At 38.4% G+C, this 14,600-nt stretch overlaps 1 protein-coding gene and 1 pseudogene across 2 annotated transcripts; one reads left to right on the forward strand and one right to left on the reverse strand.

The window, feature by feature from the left end:
* The window catches only part of LOC125198505 (uncharacterized), an 81,343-nt pseudogene that overhangs the window by 29,224 nt on the left and 37,519 nt on the right, over positions 1–14,600 (forward strand).
* On the reverse strand, positions 14–2,170 carry LOC125207332 (uncharacterized). Of its 2 annotated transcripts, none has more exons than XM_089064077.1 (4): positions 2,014–2,170; positions 1,839–1,899; positions 1,017–1,369; positions 14–890 (listed from the first exon to the last, which is right to left on the reverse strand). In XM_089064077.1, exons 2-4 carry the CDS (start codon positions 1,891–1,893, stop codon positions 282–284), a joined length of 1,017 nt encoding a protein of 338 aa, XP_088920203.1. In that variant the 5' UTR covers positions 1,894–1,899; positions 2,014–2,170; the 3' UTR covers positions 14–281. The 2 variants fall into 2 exon arrangements, with proteins under 2 accessions (XP_088920203.1, XP_088920202.1); XM_089064076.1 differs by having other exon boundaries at positions 2,009–2,166.

A 14,600-nucleotide genomic window follows, 5' to 3' on the forward strand; every position in this document is an offset into this window, starting at 1 on the left:
AAGCAAAACAATATTCACGACTCAAAAGTTGAGTACAATATGATAGCTAATATATAGAAGTCTGACAAATGCACAATAGATATGGCAGTCTCCAAAAGATGTTTAAGAACATGATCCTACAAAAGATGATAAATTATAATAGAGTCTACACACAATTGCAACGGGGCAACATTCAAGAGGGGCTTCAAAAAAAAAGTTTCAGATAGAAAATAGGCTTAATTAATTATATCATGCAAGCCATATACCTACGCCACCCCTTCACCCGTTGTGGATTTCCCCATCTATCCCGAACCATATTTCGCAAGCACACGAACCACGAAGGCGAGACGGTCATCATCCGGCATCCCGAGAAAGAAATCCAACCTTTCAACCTTCTCCAGAATAATCTCCCCTGCATCAAACTTTTCCTCCCTTGTCAGCCCAGGTAGGCGGCCAAGTTCCGCAAATACTTCCTTCCGTGCCTTGCTCAGATCAAACTCATAACCAATGCGGAGGGATAAACTCTCCAACCTAGCGTTGGTGGCGTCATTCATTTTCCCCAGAAGTTCAATGAGGCCGTCTATAGGCTGTTCAGCCTTCCTCTTCTTTCCACCCGCAGTCCGAGCAGCTTTCTCACGGTTACTATTGCCTGAGCTGTCAACCGGAGCATCAAGAGGATTGTTGGTCTGACTCAGTGGATCAGCAGTGGGCACATCAGTAGAGCCAACAGATTGGCCACTCCCACCTCCGTCGCTTGAGCCAGAGCCGGTGTCCTGATTGTAAAGCCCATTGACCGCATCCATCAAACCAGTAGCTGATCCCCCAGCAGCCCTATCCTTACCGAAGATGACCTGCCAATGGTCCCAGAATGGCCAGCTCTTATCCCTCATGTTGCGAGCATGCGGGTCTTGCTACACATAGTAATTCATAACATAAAACACACCATTAACATTGCAAATATGAAGAAAACATATTGAGTATTATTTGTATCACTAATTTGAAAACATGATGATATTCATAAGGGTGAGCTATTGTACCTTGACAATTTGCGACCACTGATCGTCGTCGCAATCTATCTTGTAGTCATCATGGAGGTTGAATCCTACACCGCTACGACCCAAGATTCCACGCAAAGAATTGTAATCCCTTTTAAAAGCAGTGATCTTTGAGTTAATATGAGGAGTTCCTTTGATGTCAGTGTTGGGGATATGGTTCTTCAGGGCATCCTCAAGTCTGCCAAGGTAGCCTGTCCGAAATCCATTATCGGCTTTCCATCCATTGACGGAAAGGTCCTTCAACGCAACCACGAGAACCTCCTCCTCACGGTATGACCAGGTTCGGCGGGTTCGGTCACCGTTGCCTCTCCTTGACTGTCGAAGGCGAGAATTCACTGCACCACAACAAAATCAACAAAGAACTTAAAAGCACTACAAGATCTAAGAACGAAATACGAAATTCTTTTGCAATATATAACATAGCTGGCACCCAAATCAACAATACTTGACAATATAAGCTGTCAAATGATTGCCACAAAATCAACAAAGAAATGTAAAGCACTACAAGATCTAAGAATGAAATACGAAATCCTTGTGCAATATATAACATAGCTGGCACCCAAATTAACAATACTTGAAAAAATAAGGTGTCAAATGATTGCCACAAAATCAACAAAGAACTGTAAAGCACTACAAGATCTAAGAATAAAATACGAAATCCTTGTGCAATATATAACATAGCTGGCACCCAAACTAACAATATTTCACAAAATAAGCTTTCAAATGATTGCCATATGAAACGATATGGAACCCTAGAAATTACTTTTATTACTACCGATTAAAATATGGGATAGCTATACGTACCTTGCGAACTCGGCACATCAGCGGAAGTGAACCTTGAACGCGTGTAGTCAGACATGTTTTCCTGGACACAATGAAAATAGCTGGGTGAAAAAAAATTCTTGCACCCATTGCAGAACAGTGCATAAGCTACAATGCATAACAAAAATTTGGATAAAGATTGAACACTTTACTGCACCGTGGTAGAACAACAAGGAGCGAACTATGGTATCTTCCTAGGCAGCTTCTGTGGAAAGAGAGGAGAGAGTCGAATGGCGATTAAATAGAAGAAAGGCGAGGGCGGGAAACAGACGAGAGGCGGGGGCGGGAAATAGAAGAGAGGTGGGAAGAAAATGTACTCCAATTTAGGGTTGGGTACGGAGGTATAATATGTGTTTATCATTCAGGGTAATTTGGGAAATACATATATTGTGGAATCTGATTTACGGCAAACCAAACGAAAGATATATATAGCATGTGGTGCATTTAGTGCAGGGAGAACGGCTGTATGAAATAGCCCAGACTCCAATTTGTGACTTTTTTATTTGGATCACACCTTATCTGTATCTTAAACTATTTGACAAAGAGAACACACCCTAAATAATATAATTTAATTCTCTTCCTAATCTTGAACTTGGAAATTATATGAATTTAATTTTTCATGTCTAATTAAGATTATAAATAATGTACTTTATTTTGGATATATCTTATAGTATGACATGAATAAGAATTAAATTCTAGATTAATAATTCCTAAACTAAGATATTAAAGATAATAAAAGATTTAATTATCCAGTCAATAAATACCAACAGAATTTAATTAGTCTTAATCTGCCTTAAGGCTAAAGGATAATTAATGAAAAACCATAACTCAAATATCTAAGCGATAATTATGAACTACATGTTTATATATGGTCTCCATCGGTTGGACTGCCAAAATTTTGTGAAACTGATTTTCTAATATTATCGCCACCTACAAAGTATGGACAATAATCCTACGAAAACAGTAAGTTCATAAGGGCGGACTTCTCAAATAAAATTCTGTAATGCTAAACCTGATGGTCGTGCTTAGGCAGCATTAGATATGTCGACCTCCAGAGGAGGAAGCTATTGATATGTCGGTGTTGTGACCAGTAAATTGTCAAAATTTTAATGCGTATTAACCTCCAGTGGAGGATACAATTTATTAATTTTGCTGTTGTAAGATTTTGAAAAGTTTTATGGTTAATCTACTCAATTTCCTTACATAAGTTTATGACAAATAGTAAAATCTTCTGTTTGCAGTGCAATAAAATCTTTCAAGATGTCTTTTAATCCTCCATTCTCAAAGAAAACAAACTCGAGGGCCAAAATTACATAGAATGGAAACAAAACTTGGATATCGTTCTCACAGCCGAAGAGTACAAGTTTGTGCTCACTGCTCCACGCCCATCTGTGCCGGCAGCTAATGCCGCGCAAGCACTGCGAGATGCGCATAGACGGTGGCATAAGGCGAATGAGATGGCTAAGTGCTATATGTTGGCTTCTATGTCATCAGTACTCAAGCATCAGCATTCAGCCATGGAAACTGTCGCCGAGATCATGACGAATCTCGCAAATCTTTTTGGTACTCAGAATCGAACGGCTAAGTCTCAAGCTTTTCAGAGTATCATGACGAAGTCTATGGAGGAAGGCTCGTCTATGAGGCAACACGTCCTCGAGATGATGAGTCACCTCAACCAGATTGAGGTTTTGGGAGGGACGATCAATCCCGAGTCCCAGGTTACTATAATCCTTCAGAGTCTTCCCCCTAGCTTCCAACAGTTCAAACTCAATTTCGAGATGAACAAGCGGAATTACACTTTGGCAGAGCTGCTGACTGAACTTCAGTCGGCGGAGGACCTTATGGTTCAAGCTAAGGTAGCTATGCTGAGTTTGGCGCCTAATTCCTCTGGCTCTAAGCCTAGAAAAGGAAAGAAGAATGCACCCAACCCAGTGGCAGCTAAGAATGCTAAGGGAAAGAAGAAACAGCGGGGTGACAAGAAGCCTACTGGAAAGTGCTTCAAATGTGGAGAGAAGGGTTATTGGAAGCCAGATTGTCCTAAAAAGGGCAAGGCTACAGGTATGCACCATGCTCTAGTAGTCGAGTCATGTTTGGCTTCGACATCTACTCATACTTGGGTTATTGATACTGGAGCAACTGATCATATATATTTTGATCCTGATTTAATGCAGGTGACAAGACGGCTACATGATCGTGAGATCGAAGTCCAGCTGGGCGACGCTACGAAAGTGGCGGCCGTTGCAGTGGGAGACGTTTATTTGCGTTTTTCTAGTGATAGATTTTTGATTTTGAAGAATGTTTTGTTGATACCTTCTTTTAGAAGAAATTTAATTTCAGTTTCTAAATTGTCTTTTAATGGATATTCGATTTCTTTTAATGACAATTGCGTTATTAAGAAAGATGGTTCTTATATCTGTTGTGGTATCATGGAAAACAATCTGTACACAATCACTTCTACACAATTTAATCAACGTAAATCAGAACTCAATGCTACATCGAAAATTTCTAAGAAAAGAAAAGAACCTTCAACTTCAATGAATGAAACGTACTTATGGCACCTTAGACTTGGTCATGCCAACGAAAGTAGGATTCATGCGATGGTTGATCAAGATCTTATCAAAGGTCTTGAGAAGGAACCGTTTTCGAAGTGTGAGTCCTGTCTTGAAGGCAAGATGACTAAGAGACCTTTTAGGTCAAAGGGGAATAGGGCCAAGGAAGTACTTGAGCTCATTCATACTGATGTGTGTGGACCAATGTCAACCGAGGCAAGGGGCGGTTTTCGATATTTCGTCACCTTTACAGATGACTACTCGAAAATCGGATACATCTATTTGATGTGCTACAAATCTGAAACTTTTGACAAGTTCAAGGAGTTTAAGTCTAAAGTAGAGACGCATCATGGTAAGAGTATCAAATGCCTGCGATCTGATCGCGGAGGCGAATACCTAAGTGCTGAGTTTTTGGACTATTTATCAGTGGCGGGAATTGAATCCCAAACGATTGCGCCGGGCACACCCCAGCAGAATGGCGTGGCTGAAAGAAGGAATAGGACCTTATTGAATATGGTCCACTCGATGATGAGTTATGCACGGTTACCTGTTTCGTTTTGGGGTCATGCTTTGCTTTCAGCAAACTATCTCTTAGACAACTTACCTTCTAAATCAGTTCCTACTACCCCATATGAGTTGTGGAATGGGCGAAAGCCCAATCTGGAACATCTCAGAGTATGGGGGTGTCCGGCTCATGTATTGGAAAAGGATCCAACTAAGCTGGAATCTAGGACGGAGGTTTGTGTGTTTATAGGATACCCTAGAGGAACGAAAGCTTATGAATTCTATAGTCTCAGAGATAAGAAAGTAATTGTGAGCACTCATGCCACATTCTTAGAGGAAGACTATTTAATGAATCATAAGTCCAGCAGTGAGATAGCTCTTGAAGAGCTCACTCAAGTTACAACTTCCATTAACCAAGAACAATTACCTAGTGTACCAACAATTCCAGAAATTTCAACTAATACTCCAGATATTGTAGTGCCACGCCGCAGTGGGAGGGTCTCTCATGAGCCCGATAGATACATTGGTTTGGGAGAGTGCATGGATCATTCCTCGGACAACAATGTACTTGATCCCTGGAATTTTGCAGAGGCGCAGGCAGATGTCGATCATTGCGAATGGGTGAAAGCAATGGATTCGGAACTACAATCAATGGTAGACAAGGACGTCTACGATTTGTCTGTCCTACCGAAGGCTGTACTGCCATTGGGAGCAAGTGGATATACAAACGTAAACGTGGACCCGATGGACGAGTTAAAGTCTTTAAGGCAAGACTAGTGGCTAAGGGGTATACCCAAAAGGAAGGCATCGATTACGATGAGACCTTCTCCCCAGTGGCCATGCTCAAATCGATCCGTATACTTTTGTCTATAGCAGCTTACATGGATTGGGAAGTATGGCAGATGCACGTCAAGACTGCGTTTTTAAACGGGAGTCTTGAGGAGACCATCTACATGGAACAACCCGAAGGCTATGTGGTAAAGGGCAAGGAACACATGGTTTGGAAGCTTAAGAAGGCCATTTATGGCCTCAAGCAAGCATCTAGATCATGGAACCAGTGTTTCGATCAAACAGTTCAAACGTTTGGATTCGAAAAATGCCCCAATGAAAGCTGTGTGTATAAGAAGGTTGAAAAAGGAAATGTTGTGTTCTTAGTTTTATATGTAGATGACATTCTTCTAATTGGAAACAATAAAAAGATGTTGTCATCGGTGCGAACTTGGTTGTCCAGCCAGTTCGAGATGAAAGATATGGGTGATGCGGGACACATTCTCGGTATCAAGGTTCTTAGGAACCGAGCAAAGAGAATGTTGTGCTTATCCCAAGAATCTTACATCGAAACAATACTTAGACGCTTTAGCATGCAAGATGCCAAGAAAGGTTTTCTACCTTTTAGAGGGGCGTCCATTTATCTCAAGAGATATGTCCTAAGACAGCATCTGAGATAGCAGAGATGAGAAGAATACCATATGCCTCGGCAGTTGGTAGTCTCATGTATGCTATGCTTTGTACTAGACCCGATATCTGCTTTGCTGTTGGCATGGTAGCAAGATATCAATCCAATCCCGGCCAAGGACATTGGACTGCCGTAAAGAACATACTCAAGTACCTTAATCGGACTAAGGACTATGTTCTAGTTTACAATGCAGCCGAGCTCTGTCCTTTAGGATATACAGATTCAGATTTTCAAGCTGATGTAGATTCGAGAAAATCAACTTCCGGATATGTGTTTACCTTAGGAGGTGGAGCCGTAATTTGGAAGAGTGTAAAGCAGAAATGCATTGCAGACTCTACCATGGAAGCCGAATATGTGGCCGCTTCGGAGGCTGCAAAAGAGGCTGTATGGCTTAAGAACTTCCTTCTGGACTTAGGTGTGGTTGCGAACATGCCCAAGAGCATCACCATTTATTAAGATAATTCTGGTGCTGTGGCAAATTCGAGGGAACCACGGGCTCATAAGGCGAGCAAGCACATAGAGAGGAAGTATCATATCATTCGAGATATAGTGCAGAGAGGAGACATACAAGTGGTCAAGATTGAGTCAGAGAACAACCTGGCAGATCCTTTCACGAAGGCATTAGCGGTAAAGCCGTATGAAAGCCATGTTGAAGGAATGGGAGTTCGACTAATTCAAGACCTCAATCCGCTTTCAGTATAAGTGGGAGAATATTAGACGTTAGCACTTTTTTTTGTATACTCGAAAGTGTTTTGAGTATAAGTGGGAGATTGTTAGAGTTTGTATACTAGAAATCACGTTTCAAGTGATTGAATACTGTAAAACTCTTATTTTATTTTCCAATAAATAAAACAGATTATTTTTATCATAATGTTGTTATGTTTTACATTTAATGGATGTTAATGTATGTTTAAATGTACAAGTTAACTTAACAAAGTCTAAGTCTTTGTTTTAGTAGACCGGTTGTGGGCGTCGTCCACTTTAAGGTAATACGGTCAGTTCTAAACAAAGAAAAAGATGATTTTCACAACCTAGTTGGAATTTGACTATCCAACGTGAAAGGTTGCAATGTCAGTCCGCATATTTCTAAGCCTTACTGAAATAAGATGACATTGGTATGGTATAGCACTGAACGGATCTAACAGCAAGACTTGCCTTAGGCTATCTACTGAAAGGCGAGGTCTTGATAAATATTTATTTCTTAATCAATGTATGTTAGCATTGAGCATACGGTATTGATTATGCACTGCTTTGACTTATCAAATGGTGCGGGTTTTTCGTAACCCAATTATCCTTATATATTGGGCAGTGGTGATCAATATCTAGCGGTGCTAGGATTGCTATTATATTGAATAGTGCGCGAGCTGAGTCTCGTTTGATAATGTCCTCAAGAGGAGCGCGAAACAAGGTTTTATTATTCGGAACCTAGCTAGTTGGAGTGTGATTACTCTATGAATAATAAATAAGCGTTTCATGCTAATTCCACTCTTGGAATTAATAAGAAGTTAATTAATTAAGTCAATAGCAGACATTAATTAATTAATGGATATTTTAATCTTAAGCACGGGAAATGAAAGTTAAAACGGAAACCCGGATTACTTGTAATTTCGGATTTGGATGGGGAGAGTTCAATATTACTTCTGTAGTGGCTGCTCGTAATATTCCAATTATAACTTATATTAAATTGTGGGTTCAATTTAATTAGTAAAAAGTAAATTGGATGAGCCCATATCCAAAACCTTCCATAGATCCCTGTCTGGGCCCAAAAGGAACTTAATATAAATAGGAGAATAAAGGAGACAGAAATAACACAATTTTATTTGCTAAAATTTTCGAAAATATCAGCTCTCACAAGCTGTAGGAATTTTCGAATTCCTCTCCTATTCCAAAAAGGATTTCTTCTGTCTTCTTTATTTAAGTCCTAGTATTCTAGTAAGATCAGCCCACACTGATATTGGGATACAATTTTTGGGAACCAGAGAGAAGATTTGTGGTCTAGTACTCAAAGCATCACGTGGAGAAGAAGCTTGCCATCTTCAATTCTTTGGAGAATTAATTAGGTATTTTTCTGCTCCGTAGAAAAGCATGTTTTAGGTTTCAATATTCTTAAAGCATGATTAATTCAAGTTATGAGCATGATACATGTGATAATTACGCGAATAGGTTTTGTCTAAATAATCTGCTAAATAGATCTGATTATTATGTGATTGTTATTTACGCGCCCGCTTCCGCTGCCAGTTCCAACATCGACTTCATGTTCAGCTCTTTTACTGCCCAGTACGCCTTGTGCTCAATACCAACAGGTAGTGACACATCTTTCCAAACACAAGCCTGTAAGGCGACATTCCAATAGGCGTTTTAAAAGCAGTTCTATAGGCCCACAATGCGTCTCCGAGCTCTTGCTCCAGTCCTTAGTTGACGGATTTACTGTTTTCTCCAACATCGCCTTGATCTCGCGATTAGAAATCTCTGCTTGGCCATTAGACTGGGGATGGTACGGAGTCGACACTCTATGGTGAACACCATATTTCTTCATCAAAGCCTCGATGGTGCGGTTACAGAAATGAGTTCCTTGATCCGAGACGATGGCCCGGGGAACTCCATATCTGTTGAAAATATTGGCCTTCAAAAATTTTGCCACCTCCTTCGACTCGCATGTTTTGGTGGCCTTAGCTTCTATCCACTTAGACACATAGTCTACTGCAACCAATATATACGTGTTCCCACAAGATGATGGGAACGGTCCCATAAAGTCCATTCCCCACACATCAAAAATTTCACACGATCACCGGGACCTGAGGCATCTCCTGATGGGGTTTGGTGCCCCTTGCACAGCGGAAGACTTGTACAAAACAAATAAATCAGACAAGGATCTATTTGACCGATTATGCGATTAATCAATTCACATGTTTAACATATAATTGCATGCTAGAACGCAAATAATTCATGCTCATAGAAAGTAAATCCTAAACATGAATACTACGGTTTAAGGTTACCGATTTGATTCTCCAAAGAATCGACGATTGCTTGCGCCTTCTCCACGAGATGATCTTCAATACTAGACCACGGATCTTCTCTCTGGTTCCCGAACTGTACTCCAATATCAGTGTGGGCTGATCTTACTAGAATACTAGGACTTAAATAAAGAAGACAGAAGAAATCCTTTTGAGAATAGGAGTGGAATTCGAAAATTCCTACAGCTGGGGAGCTGAAATTTTCGAAAAATACAATAATGAAAAATTGTGTTTTTCTGTCTCCTTTATTCTCCTATTTATATTAAGTTCCTTTTGGGCCCAGACAGGGATCTATGGAAGGTTTTGGATATGGGCTCGTCCAATTAGCTTTTTACTAATTAAATTGAACCCACAATTTAATACAAGCTTATATTGGAATATTACGAGCAGCCACTACAGAAGTAATATTGAACTCTCCCCATCCAAATCCGAAATTACAAGTAATCCGGGTTTCCGTTGTTTATTATTTATTTCCCGCGCTTAAGATATAAATGTCCATTAATTAATTAATGTCTGCTATGGACTTAATTAATTAACATCTTATTAATTCCAAGAGTGGACTTAGCAAGAAACATTTATTTATTATTCATAGAGTAATAAAACTCCAACTGGCCAGTTTTCCGAATAATAAAACCTTGTTCGAGCTCCTCTTGAGGACATTATCAAACGAGACTCGCCTCGTGCACGTTTCAACATAATAGCAATCCTAGCACCGCTAGATATTAATCACCACTACCCAATATATCAGGATTATTGGGTTGCGAAAAACCCGCACCATTTGATAAGTCAAAGTAGTGCATAATCAATACCGTATGCTCAATGCTAACATATGTAGATTAAGAAATAATATTTTATCAAGACCTAGTCTTTCAGTAGATAGCATAAAGACACGTCTTGCTGTTAGATCCGTTCAGTGCTATACCACACCAATGTCATCTTATTTCAGTAAGGCTTAGAAATATGCGGACTGACATTGCAACCTTTCACGATAGGTAGCCAAAGCCTATCTAGGTTGTGAAATTCTTCTTTTTCTTTTGCAAAGCATTGCATAGATCTGACCGTGTTACCTTAAAGTGGACGACGCCCACAACCGGTCTACTAAGCAAAAGACTTAGACTTTGTTTACTTCTTATACATTTAAATGTTTATAAAACATCTTATAAATGCACAAGCAAACACAATGTAATAATAATAGTGATTCTATTCGTGCGGAACTGCTCGAATAATACTGAATCAGGTTAAAAGTGGATTATAGAGTTTTACGTATACAAGCAAGATTCTATTCGAGCGAAACTTGCTCGAAACATGCTTTTCAGTATACCAAACCTAACAATCTCCCACTTATACTCAAAACATGCTTTCGAGTATACCCACTGCCAAAAACTCTCCCACTTATACACAAAGCAGGTATTGATTTTAGATATATCGAACTACCATTCATTTCACCAAGTGAAAGAAAAATCTGCTTGGTTGTTCTCTGATAATATCTTTTTCACCATAATGTCTTTGCTGCGTACTTGATCTTTAATTAATTTCATCCCTATATGTGATTGCTTAGCTTAATAAACTCGTGTGTCCCTTGAGTTAGCCTTCACTAGAGTAATCAAAAAATAATACTCATAGGCATACTCAAACTTACGATTAAAGCTATTAGGAAGATATTCCTAAGGTAAACACATATTCAGAGGATGACTTACTCGATCACTGATTAGTCATAAAACTAAGACAGTGTAACCCCAAGGACATTACATGAATGACTGGTAAACTAGAATATAGTTACTAGTCTTTCTCAAGCACTAGTGTATATTCACTACCTCAATCAAAATCCTTTGCCATGGTTATTATGATATATACTTGCTATGCAAAAGCACAACTAATATCAATCTTAGTACACATTACAGCATACATGAGACAACTATCTCCGAAACTAGTCTCATCATTCTTGATCTCACTAAGCGTCGAACGACACTTGACTAGAGACAAGACAATTCCATCTTGAGAGGTATAAACCTTTTCATGGAATTTATAATGCTTAAATGTTCCAAGCAATGTGTAGATATAGGATTCCTAAGAGAATCTCAACATTCTTTCTAGCAATCTTAAAGGGACTTAGATGCTAAGAATGTAATTAGTTTCTCTTAAATCATTTATCTTAAACTGGGTAGACAACCAGTTTCCTACGCCAGATGCCAATCTTAGTTGTTTGCAACTTTTGTAGATTTCATCATCGTAGAGTACCAATAATACCATATGTAATGCACTTTCAACTTCCTTGTGCTTACAGCACTGTTAAGGACACAAGTCAAATAACAAATATTTGACAATTTTGATAAAACACATATACTCTGATTTAGATGCTTGCCTAAGACCACGAAGGTCTTTATAAGCTTCCAATCATGCGTTTCTTGCCCTTAATTACATATCCATTAGAATGTTCTAGTAGATGATTTCATCAAGACTTCTATTTATAGAAGGCTGTCTTGACAATCATAATACTTACATTCTAATTTATGTAAGTTCTAATAGACAATAGGATCGAATAAATCATGGCACAACGATAGCGAGAAGATAATTCTCTTTGGGCATAACCTGTTTATCATTGTCTAGCCATTTTAAGATCCATATTTACACTTGCAAAGATACTTGCTCCCACTGACTGACACAGCCTGTAGGTAGTATTGCAAGTCTTGTAAAACATGTTGTCTATCTTAGATTGTAGTTTGGAATCTATCACCTTTTCGAGGATGAATATCCAAATTAACCAATACTACATTGTAGTTAAAGGGATTATGTTCAAGTTAATCTAAGACTGAGTCTTACGACACTCTTAGACCCATGAACTTGTTGTGTTCCAGTGGAACGCTCCCACTACGATATGGTTCTTACAATCTTAGGTACTGAAGTTGATTTTATTAGTGCAAAAGTTTCTAATGGTATGACTTCTTGGTAATGTGGAAAATCCAATATCTCTCTTTTGAGAGTTATCACGTTGTTAGGCTTGTAGTTCATCTCTTGATCTTCGTACAAGAATTATATCTTTGAAGATTACAGAACTTATAACCTTACATCATTTGGGACAAACCTTAAAACATGCCTCAGTACTCAACTCCAATTTCTTGGACACTTTTCCAACACGTGTTGGAACAACATTACACCTTGAGATGTGCTAGACTAGAGACGCTCTAGTCCACAACTCGTGTTTTGTAGAAGGTACTGATGTTGGTAGTTTCTTTAATGTTTATCCCATCAATGATAAGATTTTAATGAGTACAACTCATCACTTAATCAAACTTGTCTTAGAGAGACTTCGATTCCTTCTTACATAACTATCCCATTCATTAGATGAATGCTTGGATTCGTTAATGGAGATTAGACTCCCACTACTGATCATAACCCTTTGCTCGTCTCCTTATGGTGTAAACCATTGAGACTTGCTAGTCTTTCTATGTTGCACTTTTATAAGTATTCTGAATCTCTTGAAAAATCAAATGATTCTAACTCATAGTGCATCAAACAGACTTTCTCAACTGTCAAGGTATTTAACGAAATGTTAAAATCTTGATAGTCTAGATCCGTTCGAACAATTTCTAAGTATTTTCTTGGCCTTAAGGCTAAGAGCCATAAATACTTTATCATTCAATGATTAAGAAGTTGATGTGTTGTTGAATACTCAACCTTGTCGCACTTATATTATTTTAATACTATGATGCCTTAAGCATCAACCATAAAACAATAGTTGAGCATTAATAGCTCCCACTGCAACAAAAACCTAACTGGATGAAGATCTCTTACTTAGAAGTTGCATTGTCATGTAAGTCATTGTCCTTCTATAAAATAGGTCAATCCAACTCACAAAGCATCTTTTCTCGCTTTAAACAAACTTCGATGACAATCCAGGCTCTCTCATTTACATATCTAGTCTTATGTTCAAAAGAACTAGGACTTTAAGAAAAATGCAGCCTTTATGAATTCGCCATCTATCATGTTACTTTCCTCTAATAGTAACACAACGACTATTATTCTGAAGATTTTCTACTTTTCAGTTAAACCTTCTTATAGTCATTTCTTGTTACTTTAGGCGATGACTTGTGTCAGAAACTATTTGAGTGATCAAAAGATCCTCAAAACATTCTGTCACTCTAGGATATTCCAATCGAATCATCTTAACAGATTCTATTGATATCCATCTTTCATCGTCATTAACCAAGACTTGTCGAGCTACTTAAAGGAAAATAGCTTGACCTTATTCCTCAAAGAGCTTGTCAAGTACATGCATAATGCATTCTCGAACATTCTTCGTGGAATTATGACGAGGAAATGGAGGACATGAATCATTGAGTATAAACTCCAAGCTTTCAGCGATGAGAATCTTATCCATTTTTGTTTCCGGTCTACATAATTTAGGCATTCGAGTTTACTTTCTTTAAGGATCGCAGACAAACATTAAATGACATAATGGAGATTTGGCAAATAAACTTATTATCACATACTCATGCTCAATACATAATCACAAATAACCACAAAACAATTATGTATCTTACAACAGCAAAATTAATAAATTGTATCCTCCTCTGGAGGTTAATACGCATTAAAATTTTGACAATTTTACTGGTCACAACACCAACGCATCAATAGCTTCCTCCTCTGGAGGTTGACACGCCTAATGCTGCCTAAGCGCGACCATCAGATTTAGCATTACAGAATTTTATTTCTACAACACACTCCCATAACAATGTTCATGTGTTGATAACAAAATCAAGCTATCTCATAAATTCTGATTGAACCCTGAAACTCGTAGTTCCTTAGGATTATTGTCCCCACTCTGCAGGTGGCAATAATATTGGGAACCACTTTCTAGTTCATTCTATTTATTATGTGAGAAGTCTGCCCTTATGAACTTACTGTTTTCGTAGGATTATTGTCCCTACTCTGTAGGTGGCGATAATATTAGAAAATCAGCTTCACAAAATTTTACAGTCCAACCGATGGAGACCATATACAACGCACTTGTTGTAATCATCACTTAGATATTTTTATATGGTTTTTGCATAATTATCACATAAGCAGATAAAGCAGATAATCCACTTAAAATAGATAAACACCAAATAAACAGATAAATCCATCTAATGCATGGCATTTAAACACAGGAAAATTATCGACAATTATTTAATCTAGTCAAGGGAGAATTAATTAAATAATTAAGTTTTATATTGGATCATAA

The sequence above is a fragment of the Salvia hispanica genome, chromosome 2 (assembly GCF_029641045.1).
Source record: "Salvia hispanica isolate PSC_SH4W2 chromosome 2, Shi_PSC_v1, whole genome shotgun sequence".
Classification (NCBI taxonomy): Eukaryota; Viridiplantae; Streptophyta; class Magnoliopsida; order Lamiales; family Lamiaceae; genus Salvia; species Salvia hispanica.